General features: G+C 38.4%; 1 protein-coding gene across 1 annotated transcript; it reads left to right on the top strand.

Moving 5' to 3' along the window:
- Positions 1–2,156: 2,156 nt before the first annotated feature.
- LOC118268891 (uncharacterized) lies at positions 2,157–17,788 on the top strand. Its single transcript, XM_035583682.2, has 8 exons — positions 2,157–2,373; positions 5,118–5,303; positions 9,132–9,217; positions 10,556–10,726; positions 12,416–12,559; positions 12,912–13,052; positions 16,233–16,355; positions 16,713–17,788. The coding sequence occupies exons 1-8, from the start codon at positions 2,293–2,295 to the stop codon at positions 16,813–16,815; spliced, it is 1,035 nt and encodes a 344-aa protein (XP_035439575.1). The 5' UTR covers positions 2,157–2,292; the 3' UTR covers positions 16,816–17,788.
- The last annotated feature ends 3,655 nt before the right edge of the window (positions 17,789–21,443 follow it).

The following is a 21,443-nucleotide window of genomic DNA, read 5'->3' as shown; positions in this document are numbered from 1 at the left end:
TTATGTAGCTAATGAATTACTTAAATTGTATTTGAAATATTTTTCAAATATTAAGAGGTGGCGGAAGTCAAGTTCTGAAGAAGGAACATTTAATATTGCAGAGATGAAATTCACAATTGGAGGATTTTTCTTTTTTTATTTGAATCGCAAAGACAACACAAAACATTTGGGTGTTTTCTTTTAATTAATCGTACAAAAGTAGAGTTCTCAACTGATATCCAGTAGGGCGCAATATAGGCGCTGGATACGAGAGAACCTCTTCTACTCAGATCGACATTGTGGTGTTTTTATACAAACACTGCACCAATTTGTTTTGTACAAACGTTGGATATTATTATACTGTAGTACCTATAACTTTTTTTTGAGGGGTGAAAATCATCCAAAGACTTCTCCCGCCTTGGGTAAGAAGGGAGGGAGTGCCAGACTCTTACTGACTAAAAACCACCCCGTTCCTACTCCTGCTTTTCGAGCCGGAGCCCCGGCAAAACGTTAAAGTCTGCGGTGGCTCAGGAATAAGCATGAACACTACTAGTCCCGCATCTGCGGTAGTCTGCTTGGGTTTGGTTCTAGTCCGGCCGCGAGTTACTCTTGCTAGCTCTTTAGCAGGTCCAGAGGGAGATGATGGGATGAACTAGACGCCTATGAAAATTATTGGCCAAAGAATCAAGTGGAAGGAGGGTGGCCTTTGCCCTGCAGTGGCCAGTCCCACTGCAGGGCAAAGGCCACGCTAGCATCATACACGCATAGCTAATAAAAAAAAGAAATTAAATGATAAAAAATAATGAAGTCCTATACAAACTTCAAACCTTTTCAAAATTCTAGAATCAAGTAATTTTATTTGTTTTACGCCAATAACCATAGCCATTCATAAAAATTGGCATCGCCTTTTTTGATCACTGAGAGATAGACTTTTTCAAAATCCTTTTTTAGTGGGTGTTTGTTAACAAAGTGAGTATGTTTCAGTTATAATGATTAATTAGCTATTATGCATAACGACCAAAACAAGCCATTATACATAATAACTAAATTGCTTTAGTTAATGTGATACATTAAGTAATTATGAAAAAAGGTACTTTATCCCATTAATATTAGTCATAGCAGGCTCAAGTCAGCTAAAGTAATAAATACGGTCCAATTAACTTATCCTCCCGCTCTTTATCCCGTTAGGCGTGATGGTAAACGCGTGGCGCAGGACCCACCGCCAAATATCGTCTATTATGTTCTTTGACGTGTATGTCGCAGGAGCATATAAATATAAATAAATATCACATTACGGTTAGCCGTTTAGAAAACTGGGGCTGTTTTGTAATATACCTAGTACCACTTATTATATTATACATTTTGAAGAAGGCTAAGTCAAAAAATAGAACAGATAATATACCATAAATGCAAGATGGCCGCTGCTCAAAATTTTCAACTGTTTGTCATGGATGTAGATATCGTGGTTTTCGAAAGTGGTAACACGGATGGTGCTGTCAATATTTAAATCTAAGATCCATGAAATTAAAATACTTATAAACTATATTATGATTTTATGATGATTGGTTTTCTTTATAAATAGTTTAATTTAGGTAGGTATATTATATATTGATTTTTTTATTTAAATTTGGCATAGGTGTTAATCCAACTTTCGTAAAAGAGGAGTTTGTGGAGACAAAATAGGTTTCTATTCTGAGAATTTCCGCGGGATCGAGATTTGCGCGGGAAAATATTACCACGCTTAAGAAGTTGCAGTCACAGCTAATATACCTAGGGACCTAATAATAATTCTGTGTCATTTATCACTTTTCTAAATTAAGCAAATGTTATTTATAATGCCTGGATAGTAAAAGTACATAATATCCGGATTTATTACTTTGGCTGTAAACAAAATAATATACAGTTATACCAATTTGATGTTTGTTGCCTGTTGCATTGTTAGTTTGCGCGCGGTGATGATGAATCAGACGGTCAGTCAGGACATGTTATTTTGGGAGTAGAGATATATAGATCAGTATAGATGATAAAAAAAGCATAGATGTTCGAGATACGCCCTCTTTGTAAAAAGAGTTTAGTTAGGTTGGAAATATAGCCAGTAACTAATATTTTTGAATACAAAGTCATCGCCATAGAGAAAGTAATTTAAATTTCGAATAGGGAAGGAAATAAATGACAAATGACTTCTATTACTTTCCTACCGCGAAGTATGATTTATATTATGTAGCATTTTCCAGTGTCGATAGTCACTGTTGTTCATGTATTTTTTAAAATAGTGTATAAACCTTAACAGTTATAAGTTGAAGAAGTATTAAAATGGCAAATGCAGAATTTAGAAAGGATGTGACGATGCCTGTCCGACCAAGAAGTGTCTATACAGCGCACTCCTACAATCAGGTGATGTGATTTTATACCTACATCGATTAATAGTACCTGCAGTAAATGGGTCGTTAGTTATGATTAGAAGTAAGATACTTTCGACTGTATGGTTCATTTGGGTCATATAGAATAGCAGTTTTTTATTTTGAATTTGTAAGGGATGCTCCATAGGGTTTTATAATAATTATAGTAACATGCTATATTTGCAGTATAAAGATTTTTCTCATAAGCTGTACATATTGGCTACGTTTAAAAGTATCTCAACAGCTTGAGGCTTACCTAACGCACGATACGAGAAAATAGGTGCTAAGTGTATCATTGTCCAAAATAAATTGGATGCTTATTATAGTTCACTGCTAGGCTACGATTCTCCTCTATATAGCAGTGTCGAAATGAATAGAAATTTGACGTCTCTGAAGTAAAATTGTCAGGGTTTCCATGGGGTAGAACGGCATACGAGCAACCGGATCAAGTGAAGGTAAGTAAGCAATTAGCCACCACCGGCAACATCAATGGAGTTACAAGCACGTCGGAATAGGAAGTGGGTAACATCGTTACTTAAATTGTTTACGCGACAACCGGCTACTGGCAGTTTTGCCGTGAATAAAGGAAAGGCGCTCGTACATAGTTCATATACCTACTCACTTACAGTTACACAATGTGTATAAGGTATTGTTCATTATCAACTACACATACCAATTTCTATCAGGATAATGCTGAGAACACCGAGTTTTGCCCCGAAGTCGGTAGATAATAAAGTAGCTATTTTTTTTTAAACACCGCGAGAAAATCGCGGAAAATCTGAAGTCGAAGTCCAAAAGGCACCAGGTGATCGGCAGGGTTACAACTGTTAACAGAAAAATATATAAAAAAGTTTACACAAAAGTTGTAGTGAATTTTGTATTCTACAATATTGGTATTAAATGCAAATATCAAAAACCCATAGGAAATGAGACATTTCCAAAAAAACGTTTTTTGGGACCTTTGGACCTTAAAATTTAATAGTTGCTTACACCCTACCATATGTAGGTTTTAAGGCAAATTTTAGGGGGTCAATATACAAAATTACAGCTGGGTATCTCGAATTCCGAGGTGAAATACTAAATTGACTGGACTATCACCCAAGGTGGAAGAAGTCATTGAATGATTTTCCCCTCTCAAAAAGAGTTACTTTCACTTTAAGCCATTATTTATTAATGGAAACATTTCTTGTATTACGTAGCTACTGCTAAGACCCAGGCCTTAAAATATAATAGCTCATTTTAAAAATGTAATCTGAAAAGACTAACCTGCTCTTGTAAGTAGGTAGGTACGAACATTTTACAGTTGAAAGTATTTTCCTATATCAGAAGTAGTTAGTCAAAAATCACCGTCTTCAGTAACTTTGAATAATATACTTACCATAATAATGTTTAGGATAGCAAAGCCTACACCTACATATAACTTAAGAGCTACTGCTATTTCCAAATAAATTTTGTCCTGTAAGGCTAGAAAGTACGCCGTGGGATCTGGAGGCGAAAGTGCTCGCGCACTTATACAGCCTATGTGCGTAGGCGCATCGCCGGGGCGAAACTCCACTACCGCGCCAGATTAGTGCGTGGCGGGATGATGGCGATCTCATTGCGGAATGGAAGCAACGACTGTCGCAACCGAGGGCTGGGCTCGCTGTTATAGCAGCGGTAAGTCCCCTCTTTGAGGAGTGGCTAGAGAGGCGTCACGGCGTCCTCACCTACCGCCTGACGCAGGTGCTTACTGGACACGGAAGTTTCGGTAGGTACCTGTTTCGGATTCGGCGGGAGGAAACGCCCGGGTGTCGGCATTGCGTGGACCACCCGGAGGACACGGTGGAGCATATAGTAGCGGTGTGCCCTGCATGGGCTGAGCACCGCCGTGTCCTTAGGGATGTGATCGGCGACGGTGACCTCTCGCGTCCGGCTTTGGTTCAGGCCATATTGCGGAGCGAGGGGGAATGGGACGCCGCGCCGTCTCCTCCATCTGCGAAGCAGTTATGCTTGCTAAGGAGGAGACGGAGCGCGTGAGGGAACGATCCTCCTCACGCCCCCGCCGCCGCAGAAGACACTCCGCGCGTCGGGGATCGCGTGACGATCTCCGGCCACCGTAAGTGCGGGTCTGCGGACGGCGAGTAAGGGTAGCTCACCGCCCGACCAGAACCACCCGTGCGGACGGCGCGTCGCGTTCCGCGCGCGCCTTAAAGAGCCAGACCACCACAGATGGGGCCCAATAGGGCTGATGCCTGATCCGGAGCTGCGGACAACGTAAATGGTTACCGGGGCTCCGGGTCAAAGTGATGGAACGGGGTGGTTTTTAGTCAGTAAGAGTCTGACACTCCCTCCCGCCTCACTCAAGGCGGGAGAAGTCATTGGACGACATTTCCCGTCAAAAAAAAAAAAACAAAAAAAAGGCTAGAAAGTAGGATGATAATAATTTATAACTCATATAGGCCAATACCTAGTCTATCTATACTATCTGGCAGTTATCAGCCCTGCACATCATCATTGTTTAAAAAATACTTTATTATGGTAAGTGTAATTATACTATAATGTGAGAAAGGAAATTGTTATACCTAATGTGGGCTTTTTAGAAACCTTTAAGCAGCAGTCAATGGCGTAAGATTTAAGTCATCCATTTGACTATCGTGAGGTAGATTTCATTCTAATACTGTAGGATTATTTCAAGGTAAGGATTAAAGCACAGCCGCGGAGATGCTGGTTATGAGTACTTAGTAGAAATGAATTCGGTAGGTTCAGGAGGAGTCAAACTTGTCTGCCTTCCAAGACTACAGCAAGTTTCTTGAGGGTGGTCTCGGGCAAGCTGAGCTGGTGGGCGCTGCAGGTTGGCAGCCACCATGGCGCGCTCCACTGCAGCGCAAAGCTCCCTTCTACCCGGGGGATGATATCTATCATGCTGATACTTGGCGGGAGCTTGAGGTATGTTAACTTTTTGTTTCAAATTAAAAGAGACAGTTTTCCCCTACAAATAGACTCGGTATTTCCGCGTAGCTTCACCTACTCTGCTCAGCTCAGTGAATATTTTATATAGATTATTTTGGATAGTGAGGCACCAATGATTACGCGACTTAGTTTTGCTTTGAGAGTTCTACAACCTTGTTCTATAACCTTGGTACCTGTATCGATTTCGCGACACTGACACTTTAACACCAGCACTTTCTAGTGCATGGGAAGCGGATACTTTGTATTACTGCAGACAGTTGGAACTATTGACTATGTTATTCCACGAAGGGGTAGCACGGATGTGGACACCACACTTTTGCCAGGTTGAATATACAGATTATTATCTGGTTGAACAGCGTAAATGCTTCCGTAGAGCGCGTAAACAGTTACATAGATTAAAGAAACGTAAAGTCACAGGTTTTGCATTTTATGAAGCATTGATTGCGTTTAGAGTTGCCAGGTCACGCTATAGGGCTTCAGTGGAGAAAGCCAAGGGTAACCTGTTGCGGAGAGTAGTGCAGAGGCTGGATAGCGAGGGTCTGTGGTCGCCTCTGTACCATGAGTTCAAAGCCAACAGATCCGTCGATCTGGCATTCGTACAGAACATAAAAGTCAACAATGTTCACACCACTGGTATTGAGGAGACAACGGAAGTTCTACTCGATGAACTCATCCCTGACGATGTATCCGAGACAGACAATGATTATCATCAGCAGATTAGGTCGTGGGCAGCTATACCGCCCGATTCACCGGTGTCTGATCTTCCTTCCATCAACGAGCTCGTAACTGTTGTTAACAGGGCTCAATCTTGGGACGACCTTAACAAATTTGCTGAATACTGCACACGCAATAAGCTCCAATTAAATGTAACAAAATGCTATCATGTGGCCTTCACACGTCGACAATCTGTAATAGATTCCAAGTATACGATTAACAGTGAAAGCATCAGCAAAGTTGCTACTGTTAAAGATCTTGGAATCATACAAGATAGTAAGTTGCTATACGACCAACATATTGATGACATTGTGAATAAAGCATTTAGAGCCCTTGGATTCATAATGAGAACTACAGCCTGTTTCCGTTCATTAAAGCCTATTAAGATATTATACTGCTCATTCGTACGCAGTCACTTAGAGTATGCGTCCCAGGTTTGGAACCCACAATATGGAATATACAGGGTGTCCCTGAAGTCGACATCCAACAGGCACCAGATGATCGGCAAGGTTGCAAATGTTATCAGAAAAATGTAAAAAAAAAAATCTACAGTTTTTAAATTACAGTGACTTATTTGTAATCCACGAAAAAGTACACCCTATGCCAGTCTTCTGACTCTAGTTGCTACAATTCTTAATTTTTTCGTCTGTAGTCTTCCTTACATTATCCTGAATAGTGCTTCAGTAATATGGAATCATAAATTCTTAGCCAACTGCTTTAGATTGGAAAACATTGTTAGTTTTAGAGAAACCAAATACTCTGAATAAAATTTTCACCTTACTTTGGGGAAATTTGCCACTACTAGCGCCATACATAATTTATTCAGTACAGTCCCTTAAAGTAAGGTGAAAATTTTCTTGTTCTTTTGTTAATGAATATTTTTAATTTTAATTATATTTGGGAATAATGTAACTGGCTAGTAATTACACTCAAACTGAGGGTACCTATGGAATAAAGACTAAGTATTAAACTTGTATCTATCGATAGGTTGAAATTATCTGTGGAGGCTTGTTATTGGCAATTTAAGTTTTTACAATATGTTACCTATAATTATTGTGAATAGTCCGTAAGCCTTCTTTAAGAATAAATAAATAAATAAATAAAATAAATAAAACCTTGCCATTGAATAAATCGTCGGGTGAGGATAAGGTTTCAAATAAAATGATAATAGAAGCGTGTAAATCTGCGGCTGATGCGATCCTGACCGTGTTTAATCGTTGTATAGCGGAGGGCGTCTTTCCTCGTATATGGCGACGTGGATTCATTCGCATAATACCTAAGAATGGAAATAAACCACCCGATGACCCTAAGTCATACCGGCCTATTACGCTTTTACCATCATTAGGAAAACTCCTTAAGCGGTTTATCGTTCCTCGTTTAATGCCCGGTGGACCGAAATTTCACAATAATCAATTTGGCTTCACTGTAGGTAAATCTACTGTAGACGCGGCTCTCTCAATCCGAACCACGGTGAATTAATCTGAGCACAAATATGTAGTAGGCATTTTTTTAGACATTTCCGATGCCTTTGATAACGCGTGGTGGCCAATGTTACTCCCTAAAACTTAAAGGGCGTGGCTGTTTTAGTAACATATACAAACTAATATACACGTATTTTCTTCACGGTTCGATGATTTGATGATTTGCTCGCGATCCCCCTTCCTTCTGGTTGTACATTGACTGGATATGCGGATGATGGCCTTTTGTTAATACAGTCAAATACCCGCGCCGGACTGGAGAATCTAGCTAAAGACTGCCTCGGTGGGATCTCGCGTTGGGGCGAACGTAATCGATTAACTTTTGCACCACATAAAACTTACCAGCTATTGCTTAAAGGAAACTTGAAATCATGGCCGTCCATTAAATTCAAAAACGTTCCCGTAAAACTAAAGGAGTCGGTTTGCTATCTCGGTCTAGTCTTAGAAAAAAACTTTTCTTTTATTGAACATATTAAGGCTATTAGTGAGAAAGCCAAAAATAATTTCTATGCACTCACGCGAATTTCGAGGGCTACCTGGGGTCTCTCTTTTCTTACGCTCAAAACCATATATGGAGCCATATATACCTGGGATGCATGTGCTACGGGGCACCAGTATGGGCTGATAGGGCCACAATAATGCGAGACCTAACTTTTCCGCGAACTTTCTAGCACAACGTGATCGAAACAAAATTGCTAGACTGCTTAAGCCATTAACGGACGTCTGGGTTGAGCTTCTAATTGAATGGCAGTGCAGATGGGAATCTTCTACCAAGGGCCGTCACCTTTACCAGTTCTTTCCATCCGTGCATGAGCGACTGGAGAGGACATGGCTGGAGGTGGATCACTGTGTTGCCCAGTTTCTTACTGGCCATGGCAACTTTAAAAGCAAATTGTTCTCATTTAAACTCGTTGATTCACCATGGTGCAACATGAGCAATCCGCCCATCACATACTCTGGGAGTGTGGTCTCTGGCAATCTGATCGTAACACTATGTTAGATAATTTAGTTGTTTCATCAGGTGTAGTCTATTATACGGACCTTGTGGAGTCTAGAACAAATTTCAGTGCGTTTAGGCGTTTTTGCCATACCTATTATTGGAAGCAAGTATAACAGCTCACACATAGAACCCACTTAGTTTTGAGTCAAATTTCCGTGGTGCTTGGCGACTGGGCTTCTCCCAGTTGTGGAGTCTCTTTGTGCCTTAAGGCTTAAGTCATTCTGTCTCCTGCATTAAATTCACCGAGGGAAGTGAAACTATTGTTTTCTTTTCTTCTCCTCTAATAATATCTTCTGATTTATTTCGTTACGGGATCCAAGACAGACATTCATGTCCCTGGGACGCGCCGGACTTCAATGTTCCGGTGTTTTCATGATTGTATCTACTGTAGATCCTGGCTTACAGGAGTTGCAGCGGTATGGGAGGTTGTGGCGGGCTTGTCCCATTTAAAAAAAAAGGTTGAATATACAGGCTTCATAGTCATAGGCCACACATAAGAACAAAGAACCTTTTTAAAATTTTAAGGTAATATCCGAGATTCTTATTGGGTAAAAAAGACTTTTATATTATAGAAACGCCACAGAAATAATCACGATATGATAATTTCCATAGATGACTGACGTAGTCGGGGGCGCTGGATACAATGTTTCGGTCACGCCTCATGGCACCGTTTGCCTCCGCCTGAGAGACAGAGTCAAGTAAGTGCGGCTAGTTGACCTATAAACAAAGAATTTGATCCTGCACAGCGATATGAGTGCATCAGCAATTGAAATCAATAAAGGTGCATTCGCACACATCAGTGACCGTTAAGTTACCGATGACGGAGAGGGGACGGTTTGTGTAGTATCCTCAAACTAATCAGCACGTAGTTCCTCAGTCACGTTGCCGGTTTGACTGAATCATTGAAAACATACAACAGTCAAGTTACGGGTTAGTCAATGATTAGGTGTTTGTAGTAATGACGGTAGCACGACGCTGACTGACTTAAAGCGTGACGATATGTGATGTGGGGGAGGATAAAAGTATGATATTTGTGTGGAAATATTAATGGACAATGGAGATTACTTGCCGGGGACTTACGTGTGGGACAAAGTCATAGCTACCAGGAGTAAAGAAATATTTTTTTTTAACCTGGCCGGTAACATGACCCAACGGTGAATTGTGTATGAGAATGTACCTTTATTCGATATTTGAAAGTGTGTAATGTAAACCAATCCTATGTGTTGTGATCTGTAATGAAAACGACAATGCCAGATTCTACTAATATAGACAGTTTTAATATACTACTAGCTGTGTCCGCGACTTCATACGCGTAAAATCGTTTTACCGCCTAAATCTCAATCCCGCGGGAATTCTGGAATAACTAAATATGAGGTTTTCTGAACGTTTCGTGGCCGCCCGATCCTAACAAAATTCAATGATGCAATCTGATGGCACCAGATTAATTTAATCAAACTAATCTAAATTAAGTCGGCTAATATGCCAAATGCTTTTTCGACCCAAATTTGCCAGAGCTCACCGTGTAGCTAGCTCATTTAAGATGTGATCACTCGATATGTCTTAACTCTCACTACAAGGCAAGTATCAGAGTGGAGTTTTTAGATTGTGCGGACTGTAATTAAAATAATTTGTTCTTTGATTTAAAGAGAAACTTAAATTGGATTTAAGGGGCTTTTTATTTACCTTTTTAGTTATCACTAGCAGTAGAATAGTACATTTGGCATTCCTGTATAATAACTTTTTTTGGGTAGTTCTATAGAGTTTCTGGCATTGTCCTTTATGATTTACCTATGATTTGTTTTTTTGTTGAATATGATTTGTTAAGTAGAAAGTATAGTTTCCTTTTGTTTAAAGTAACGCATTTTTAATCTAATTATAAGCAAATTAATGCAATTAATTAATGAGAGCAGAAATCCTTCGTTTTTTCTTCTTCTTGAAATTTGGTTGACACCAAACCTGACATGCTTCACAATTTGCGGTCGCTTCACTTAATGGCCCTTTCTTACCTGACCGCTAATAACTATAATTTCGGATAGAGTGGATATGACCATCGACGGAGCTGTACGCGTAACCAACGCTAAGAACAACATTATCTTGGCGTTGTCGCGCTCTGGCGCAGCTGCAGCACTGATCCACCCCAACGGACGTGTCTACCACTACGGATCCAGAGTTGAGATCCAGGCCCGCCACCAACAGGGCAATAACAAGTTAGTTTAACATCACTAATAATACATCCAGCAAATAAGTTACCTACAATAATAACGTTAAAAAATTAATAAATGAGGTATGTAGTCAGCTTATCGCATAATATTTTATCTAACTTGCTACCGTTAGAAGTAGGTTGGCTGCGATCTACTTGTGGTATATATTAAACACTGACAACTTCCGTAGCGCAACCGAAATCTGAGATAAATTGGACACTAGCAGAAGGCACTTTCTGATTATGGGGAGAGATATGCTGCCAAAACTTATTATCAGCTTGACTGTTCCTATTTCGTGAGTCGTGAGAGTGAGTGGTGTACAAAATAAGTGTTTTAAATCTGACGGTGGCATCGTAAAAGGCTTGTTAGGTACAAAGTGCAACCTTATTCCTGATGTCCGCTCTTGTGGTCTGACCTAATTTTCACTAAAAGCTTGGACGGCCGGGTAGTAGCAGCTCAAAACTATAAATCAATACCTTTCATAAAAGTAAGGCAGACTGCCCACGACATACGACCCGTCATTTGACGCATGCATTGAACCTACAAATGTCGATGGGTGGCCTACAATAGGGTAGATGACTAATTTTTATTTTAATGTCCGTCTTGTAGATTATTTAAAAATATTAGACACGTATTTTTTATTTTCTTACGGAAACAAATACTTTCGAAGATATATCCATTTTAAATATCGCGTGACGTCACTTTAGAGTACGTTTTATACTCTATAGTGACGTAGTTAGCTCCCACTCCTAAACTTTGATTCGTTTTATCTAAGTATTGTTATCTTATATGACAAAATAAAAAAATACGTGTCTAATATTTTTTTATTACCTAACTGACGGACTAATTAGATTTTTAATTTTCATACCCTGTCATCATCCCTATTGCCGCTTCGTTGACAGTTTCTATTGTTTCTAAGCAAGATACAAGCATGGGCCATTAGTATGTCACCTATTATCATTTATAGGTTGCATGCATTCGTTAAATGCCGCATCATAGATCGTGGACCTTATTTAAGTATCTATTGTCCTCTATTATTGTATACGTCACTATACCGACAAGATTTTTAGGTGTATATTTAAATTGAAACACATTTATTATGTTTCCCTTGAACTTGATACTGGTCGATATATTTCTTTCCAAGAAACTAGAATAGATGTACATCAGAGCCGGTTCGTAGTTTTAGCCAAAAATAGTAAATCTAAAGATAAATCTGTCTCGACAAATAAAACGGTATATACTTGCAGCAGGTTTTTTATTCCAGAAAACTTTCGAGTTTAGTTTGAGATCGTAAATGTTTGGTAAATTAGTGTGTGGCAATTATGTGTGTAAAAATGTATTTCAAATACCTATTTGGGTCATACTATTTCCGAACTATAGCTCAATATGGTAGGTAAGCTTCAGTTATAGCTATCTGTAGCTTATAGTAGTTATAGTAATTATGTTACGCTGTTTACGGACTACGCTATAATATTATTGTGCTATATGTATGTATAGTATTCCAAATTAATGTATGAAGTACAATAATATAGTTGTGTATTGTACAGTGAATGTTTTTAAATAGCAAAGTGTGCATGGTGTACAATAGTGTTGGGCTATGAGCTACGTACCTACTAGATAATGCTGTTTTACTTTTTAGAGTAATTTGAAAGAAGTCTTCTAGTATAAGTAATTTTCACTCACTCGATATTTTAGATATGCCAAGATGTGGTACAAGGGTGTGTCATTCACTGCGGAACAGTGTGCGCTGGTGTACTTGGTCGACGCAGCTGGCACGCGCACCACCACCGATACTTTCCTTGACATGAGTCAGGACTTCACCCTTAATGTCTTTTACAAGTGAGGCGATCTAACTTAATTATCATTATCGCAATTTTAGTTTCATATCATCCAAAAACATATTGGACAGTTAACTAAATGCCCAAACGTGTTGACTGATCGACATTCCAACGACTATTTAAAAAGAATACTATTTAAGCTCTTAAGGCGTAGGCCCATCTAGCTTATAATTTAGTATACACTATATTATTACACATATTATTATATTATAGTTCGATGAGTAACATATTTTGTACCTATATTTCTGATGATTTTATTCATTGTTAATATTCCTATTAGTATGGATATTTGTCTGATAATAAATGTCGTTTTTGGAAAATAATAAAATAATTGATTATCACATCAATTACAGCGAGTCCCGCCATGGGCCGTCGTACGTGAATGAAGCACTGTCGCTGCTGCAGGCCGCGCAGTACTGGCTGACCGATGATGGCATAGACAACTGGATTATCAACAACGTGCGCGTCAGTCAAACTGCGGATGGGCTCGTCAGGTAACACTACAAATACGTGTAAGAGTACTTACTCTTAACAAAATCGTACATTCAACTACTCCTATACCCAATATCATATTAAACGATTACTTTGCAAGAACTTATAAGTTTTATACACTATTGATGAAAGGTAATTCTTGCTTAGTAGTCCAGTCAATTTAGTATTTCACCTCGGAATTCGAGATACCCCCTACGGTATCTTGTATTCCGAGATTCTTACCTAATTTAACCTTATTTGACTGGACTATAGTAGGTCCAGGTAAGTGGGTACACATTGACTGGAAATTGTCATTAAGTTGTATTCGAAACACTAAAGTACTTATGCAATTACAGAAGCCATATAAAAACATACGCTAAGGGACGCGTTAGCAGCTCGCTTCTATTTAATTAATCCGACTTAATACGGACTTACATAACTACTAACTCCTTTATAATCGTTAGGTTTAACTTGGTTTAGCGCGCAACTGGAAATGTGTGAAAGAATTAAGCGAATAATACGAATGACACTCTTAATCATAATCTACTTTGAGTGTGGGAGGGAGAGCCATGCTTTAGCACCAATGGGCCGGCTCGGCCGGAGTGATACCACGGCCTCACAGAAAACCGATGTCACACAACACTTGCGTTGTTTCGTTGTGTAAGTGAGTCTATTGGAGGCCTGATTACACCCGTTGCCAATCCCCGATTCCCCAAAAACCCTTGAATTCCTAACCCCCAAGAGGCCGACAAGGCACTTGTAACGGGGTTTTGGTGTTTCCTTTTTCCTCCTTCCCTCCTTCTGTTTGTCCGGGTGTGCATGGGAGTCGGCGATTGCTTACCATCAGGTGATGCATCTGTTTATTTACCGGCTTATATACGAACCTCCTCCTTTTATTGAGTCTAAAGTAAAAATACATATGAGAAATGCAAAACTTTCCTAAAATGGAAAAGCAAACCAATTAAAAATAACATGTCACAGATGCATCAGAAAACTCGTACCTACCTAAACAAAACAGTGCATTACACGCAACATGAAAATAAACTATGCTTACATTAAAGGATAGACGTGCCGTCTGGGTGTCATGAGAACGGAAAGAAAAGCTTATTTGGTTTAACATTAGCACGAGCTTTCGGGAAGTTTGTTTACTATGAGTAGGGTTTTTTATTTCGTGGGCGGCAAACAGGCTGTAGTCTCATTTAATCGAAAGGAATCGGCGCCTCCATGGACACCATGGCAACACCACAGCGGTAAGGGGTTTGAATATTGAAAGGAGAAGGGATCTTCTCCCTACATTCCTGGGCCCAGGTGTTAACTGAATCAAACTATAATAACAAGGACTGTCTGAAAATTTGGTGAAATTTTGCTATCCAGGAATCAAATTATATTTATGTAATGTAGTAAAAGTGAGGTTATATTATAACATTGCAGTTTTTTTTATGTTTTTTACGAAATACTTTTGAATAGTTTTGGTTGTGTTATGGTTTTAAGCAAGGAGCGTGTGTGACGTGTCGAAGATCTGACACGTTTGGCTCTCCAGCACCCCGAACAGTCGCTACAATCGAAGACAAGTTTTTACATTCAATATCCTGCACTTAGAAGCAGTAGGCACTAACCTTTTAAAAACTAAAAAAGGGACAGGAGGATATATAAATAAAACACCAATATTAGTATAAAATATGTATTATTCATCTTCAATAATTAGGAGAATGTCATCTAAGAATTGTGCAGGGAGTACGATATTTTCTTGGTATCGTGCCCAACTGAGATACCATATTATACAGGCTGAGATGCACGCCACGGAATAACTGATAAAATCGCCTCATCTTCCAAGACTCTTCTGCCAATAGAGTTACTGCGATCAGTCGCAATGGTACGATTTACCCAGCGATTCATGTCGTCAATATTCGATTGATAGGCTTAAACAGTTGTCTAAAATAGAGAGTCAGGTAATTTAGGGATGATGTAAGATCCGTCAAAAGTAAAGTGATCGTGAGGTTAAACAATAAAACATGGAAAATACGCGTAAGAGCTTTCGTACTTCACAATTCTAAATATGAGCTTTGCGTGGCGAAGTTATTAGAGCCAGTGCCAGTACAAATACCGAGTCTTTCCTACTGATAAAATTTGTACTACAGTTTAAAAAAAAAAATAACCTCGTTGAAAGTACACACTTGAGACATGTAAGAGAGTAGACCTGCGGTGAACCATACGCTACACAAACATGTGCTCTCCACGTAACTGTAGTGCTAGTTACGGAGCTCGCAGTCCTTCACTATTCAGTATTTTTAATTGGAAGTATCTGGCTATCTCCATCTGTATTTGTGTAATACGCGATGTTGTGTATGAATGCGTATCTACGTTTTTATTCATCGATTCCGTTGTCAAGTTATTGGTTGCTGCCAATATTGAGTACTTATATGAACTTTAAAAAATATTTCCCTGGATGATGCATCGATCACTTGTGAATAACTATTTCATTTTGTGGTATGCGTGGTGAAATTTTGAAAGATGTATCATCTTTGTGAAAATAGATGAAGATTAAATTATTTATCACCTTAAAAACATTGCGTACCATGTTTGCGTTGTGTTTGCCGTGAAGTCAGGATACCAGAGCTCATTCCTTTCCAGGATACCCAATCCCTAAAATGCGGGAAGGCACTACTCTGAGTTACGAATGAGAGTTCAAGAACCACCCTTAATAAACCCGATTGCTTACTATCAGATGATTACTTACTATCAGCGCCGATTGTTAGTTGTCCTATGCCATAAAAAATAGCAATTGAATCTCTGGTTGTGGCTTTATTTATCACTGAACCACTGAAACGATTTGCATATTTCTTTTTGTGTTTAATAGTTGGGGAAGCATAGTCATTGATTATAGACTATTATTACATCATACGCTACGATCAATAGTAACCGAGCACAGTGGGTGAAACAGCCGCTTACGCTGAGGTCATCGAGCCTACTGTAATACATCTTAATTTATCTTAAATTAACTAGAAAAAATATGTATGCAAATTCATTATATCAACAAATCAATTTTAAAAAATCTGGAAATAAATGAGGTAATTCTAACTGAGGAAACATCCAAATTAATACGCGGACAGAGTTCCCCCTTACAATTACACCAGCCATCTTGAACATATTTCATTATTGATTCAACATGCAATGCATAATTATGATGATAATGTTTGTTGAAGGATTCACCGATGCAGCCACAAGTACCAGCTGCGCACGAGCCCCAGCAACGGGTCCGCGTCCATCACGAGCCCGTTCTTGCACTGCACCGCCTCACTAGGCCAAACTCAGCATCTGTTCGTTCGGTGAGATCTGCTTTATATACTTTATATACTTGAACTCTTCGAAACAGATGGCGTATTCAAATATTGCTTTACCTAATGTTAAGCAAATTTAGTTAGTTCGTAATATCACGACCGGACGAAAATGTTATTAAACAAGGGCTTTACAAAGCACACAAGATCCGTAGGTAGCGTTTAAGACTTCTAGAAACTATTTTGTTTTGTGCCAGGTCGTTTTGATTAGACTGATACCCACATGAGATAAATAATATTGAAGAAAATCTGATAAGGTAAAGCCTAATGTCCATGACGTGACAATACGATTCTGACGGGTAACTTGGAAAATGACAAGGCGTAGTAATGTTTGGTAATTTTAAACAGACGTGGTGAGAGACGGATGCACTTCGACGGCAACTCATTCATCGTCCGCAACGCCGGTCACTCGGCTGGTTTCGACGACAAGAATCAACTGAAAGTGTACTGAAGCTGCTACAATAACCATAATATTATCTAGTTAAAAACTACGAAAAAAACGACTGTCTGTTGGAACTGGTACTGATCACCGTCGAATGTTGTATAGAACACTGTATTGACCTCTCCGTAAATGTCTTTGTAATGTAGTGCCATTTTATAAACACTGCCAATGTTTCCTCTATTCTATTTTCACTCTAGATTTGTATGAAACACGTGGACAAGTCGTGTACAAAGTTGACGGTGTACCTGCTTTTCTTTTTTATTGATGCCAGTGTGTAAAGCTTGTGAAAGTTTTTGAGATTTTTAATTTCTACTGCCCCCCATAATAATTACTGCCAAGCTGCTGTTTTTTATTTGTTAAACTTCGACTAGCGCCCGCGGTGTCATAGTGATTAAGATTACAGTTTCATGATTTAAGTGTTAGATCATCAAAGTGCCATAATGTTATGCCATAACACATTGAGCATTTTGTAATTCATTTTTTATAGTTTTAACCGGTTTACAATAGCAATAACGAACCAAAGCAGTGTTAATCTTCAACTGTTTATATTTTCATATACATCTATTAAGATGCAATATTTTTTTTTATAATACATATTTTATCGTATTTAAGAACTTGTGCGTTGTGTGAGAAACAGAAACAATCCGATTTATAACAAATATCAAATAGGAAATAAATCAGGTTGTTGAACTAGATCACATAATTTCAACGCAATGGTTACTAAGTATCAACGGTTGCGACAACGGTGGATATGAACACAATGAGCATAACGTTTCCGCAACTTCAGTAGGTTTTATTATTTATTATCGCTTTTTGAAGATATTAATAGTTTAATGAATGACGTCTAGTCGAGTCTAGAGCTTGGCAGTGTTCTTAAAAACAGTTGTCTTGGAACTTACGACTTGTCCCCATTTGTTTCTTTGTGTATAAAAGTTCAAGTAATACGTTATTATGAAGTAATAAAAGCAGTGTCTGCTTCAAACTGGTTTTTCTTTACTATACTATATTTGACCACTTTAAATAACTCTGTTTAGTGATAGTTCTGAGACTTCTGAGTAATACCAAAAAATTGATGTCCGTAAGGATTGAGGAGCCACATCTGATTTTTAAAATCTGATTTTACCATTATTTAGCAGCAAGGAAGCTGATTTTGCAGCACGAATTCTAGATTTAGCAGCAAGATATATAACTAGATATATTAATGCAAAAGTGGCTCCTCAATCTAAACGTTTAAATTGAGGAGCCACCTATAACTCGTTAAGTAATAGATGAATATTTTTGAAAATTTTGTATCATTTAGCAGCAATTTTGCATATTACCGTCTACAAATTTCGCTTCTGTGGCGCTAAAATGTAAGAAAATACAATACTTTTAGTATGGCTCCTCTATCTAAATTTAACAGGTGAATTTCTACTGGATATGAGCGATCAATTATTATATTCGACATAATGATCATTTAGTAGGTGTTGTGTTTGTTTTTGCAGTATAGGAATAAAATAGTAAAACAGAGTAAATTTTGTAGATGAACGCATTTTCTTTGGCTCCTCAATCCTGACGTTCTAATTATATATGTTTGACTGTACCCACCTGAGATGACAACGGAATCTAAAGCCAGAGATACTAGCATTTAGCAGAAATGTCTGCTAAATATATCTGCACAGTTCAGCAATGTATTTAATTTAGATTCTGAAAAAACAATACTTAACTATTTTCTTGTAAATTCAGCGTGTAGGGTGACCACAGTTTGAGGGTATCTACAAATTATTATTTCTCTTACCAACCGACAATAATATTTATTTAACAAAGTGTTCATTAGCAGTGAAGTATTCTCGTTTGTATATTCACGTAGAAAATAAATACTTAACTTGGATTTCCTATAAATATAAAGTTAATCATCACGTTTGTGTCATCATAGTTGAATTGTGGGGATATTAATATGTGCAATATTGTGCAGTGATTGATAATTTAAGTGCAGTACGATATCCTGTTTTCAATGTTTATAAATGTTTACTTTTAATAGATTACTCCATTTAAACTTGGGCATGGTTCTGTATTTCTTAAAGGTGGTAGTGCCTGTTCGTTTTTGATATGCGTATATAGGCTGAATTTTTTTCCAGTCATGCATGTCCATTTGATATGTAAATGTTACTGTATCGTTTTGTGTACTATTCTCGAAATCAAAATCTTTGCTTTTAAATGACGTATCTGTGTCACTACTGTTACAACTTGTATTTTGTATAGTATGTATTTCGCCAGTTGTTTCTTGCTCAAGAAGTGATACATCGTTTTCAAAAAATATATGACGTTTACGTTTTAATGATGTATATAAATATTATTGTCGGTTGGTAAGAGAAATAATAATTTGTAGATACCCTCAAACTGTGGTCACCCTACACGCTGAATTTACAAGAAAATAGTTAAGTATTGTTTTTTCAGAATCTAAATTAAATACATTGCTGAACTGTGCAGATATATTTAGCAGGCATTTCTGCTAAATGCTAGTATCTCTGGCTTTAGATTCCGTTGTCATCTCAGGTGGGTACAGTCAAACATATATAATTAGAACGTCAGGATTGAGGAGCCAAAGAAAATGCGTTCATCTACAAAATTTACTCTGTTTTACTATTTTATTCCTATACTGCAAAAACAAACACAACACCTACTAAATGATCATTATGTCGAATATAATAATTGATCGCTCATATCCAGTAGAAATTCACCTGTTAAATTTAGATAGAGGAGCCATACTAAAAGTATTGTATTTTCTTACATTTTAGCGCCACAGAAGCGAAATTTGTAGACGGTAATATGCAAAATTGCTGCTAAATGATACAAAATTTTCAACTAAATCTAGAATTCATGCTGCAAAATCAGCTTCCTTGCTGCTAAATAATGGTAAAATCAGATTTTTAAAATCTGATGTGGCTCCTCAATTTAAACGTTTAGATTGAGGAGCCAGGAAAGTTAAACTTTTGCATTAATATATCTAGTTATATATCTAAAATGCTGCTAAATCTAGAATTCGTGCTGCAAAATCAGCTTCCATTGAGGAAAACTGGCCTAAGGCCAAAATTATTTAGTGGCACTTTTATATCTTTTTCCGCCCCCTGGTGACGCGAGAGAGTGTCACTCTCATTGGCTAGAAACTACTACTGTTCCTACTCCTGCTCTTGAGCCGGAGCCCCGGTAAACCCACTAGGTATTCCACAGCTCTGGGTCGGGCATCAGCCCTACTGGGCCAGCTGCGTACTGCACACGTACGCATGGTCTGGTTCTGGTTGGGTGGTGAGTTACTCTTGCTCGCTGTCCGCAGACCCGCACTTACGGTGGCCGGAGATCGTCTCGCAATCCCCGACGCCCAGGATGTTTCTCGCGACGGCTGGTGCGTGGAGAATTTCGTTCCCTCACGTACCCCGTCTCATCCTTAGCTAGCATTACTGGTTCGCGCAGAAGGTGACGGCGTCCCACTCCCCCTCGCTCAGTACCTTGTTCTCTGAACCAGAGCCAGAGGCTAGAGGTCACCGTCGCCGATCATATCCCTGATTTCACGTCCCACAAGTCGAGGACAGTCAAACGCAGAACGCAAGCATTTATTTTCTAGACCACCTATTCTCACGCGTCATTTGACGAATGCATGCATTCCACGTGTAATTACCACAATGTACTTTCCTGTGTATTATATATTTTTTCAATAACAAAATCAACACGAATCCTAGAAGTAATCATCAACAATCATATTTGGTTTGCCTGTAAATCTTCTGTAGCACCTATAAATTCAACAAATAAAAATTTTAAAAGTATTATCATAGAATTCAACAAATATTTGTTGTGCAAGTACAATATATTGCCGTTTCAATTGAAATAAAAATAACATCTTGGCCACTTATTACATTTATCACTACTAGGGTAAAATTATTAATAATAAGCGACAAATGTGATTAATTTATCACTTTAACCTCGAGTTTCGGTAATTATTAATAATAGTACATAATTATTAATAATTTTCAATTATTCACTCTTACCGTAACATAGATACTACGACGTGGTCACTATTAAGTGTACGATTATGTCGCTGTATTATCCTGTATATGCCACTACATTTCTCCGATGCTAGTCTTGAGGAAATCCTGTGACTATAAAAAAATATGGCATACTTCCTTTTTTAACTTCATTTTTTATGAAAGAACTGCTATGAAAATAGTTCAGGCGCCGTTATGAAAAAAAAACGTCCGTACAATTTATGGACCAATTTAAGAAATTCTAAGGTAGTTCCACGGCCATAAAGTTAGACTCTGGTCTCCAAGATCTCAAGGATAAATAAAAGTAAATCCCAAAAACACATTTATTTTGTTCAATTAACGATCATCATCATTATCATCATCATCAGCCGAGAGACGTCCACTGCTGAACAAAGGCCTCCCCCTTAGTCCTCCGCATCAACGATCAACAAGAGGATTATATTCTGACTAGCTACTTCTGCGCGGTTTCACCCGCTCTGCTTGGCTCCTACTGGTCATAGCTTGATGTTTTATAGCCTATAGCCTTCCTCGATAAATGCACTATTCAACACAAAAATAATTATTCAAATCGGACCAGTAGTTCTGGAGATTAGCGCGTTCAAACAAACAAACAAACTC

The sequence above is a fragment of the Spodoptera frugiperda genome, chromosome 25 (genome assembly GCF_023101765.2).
Source record: "Spodoptera frugiperda isolate SF20-4 chromosome 25, AGI-APGP_CSIRO_Sfru_2.0, whole genome shotgun sequence".
NCBI lineage: Eukaryota > Metazoa > Arthropoda > Insecta > Lepidoptera > Noctuidae > Spodoptera > Spodoptera frugiperda.
The sequence above is the reverse complement of the archived record's forward strand: the minus strand, read 5'-3'. Positions and strand labels throughout refer to the sequence as shown.

Bases quoted from the DNA above. Each gene is read 5' to 3' on its own strand.
- LOC118268891 (XM_035583682.2), top strand. From the start codon at position 2,293: ATGGCAAATGCAGAATTTAGAAAGGATGTGACGATGCCTGTCCGACCA. The intron at 10,727-12,415 runs GTTAGTTTAACA...TCGATATTTTAG, and splicing joins CACCAACAGGGCAATAACAA to ATATGCCAAGATGTGGTACA. The intron at 13,053-16,232 runs GTAACACTACAA...TGTTTGTTGAAG, and splicing joins ACTGCGGATGGGCTCGTCAG to GATTCACCGATGCAGCCACA.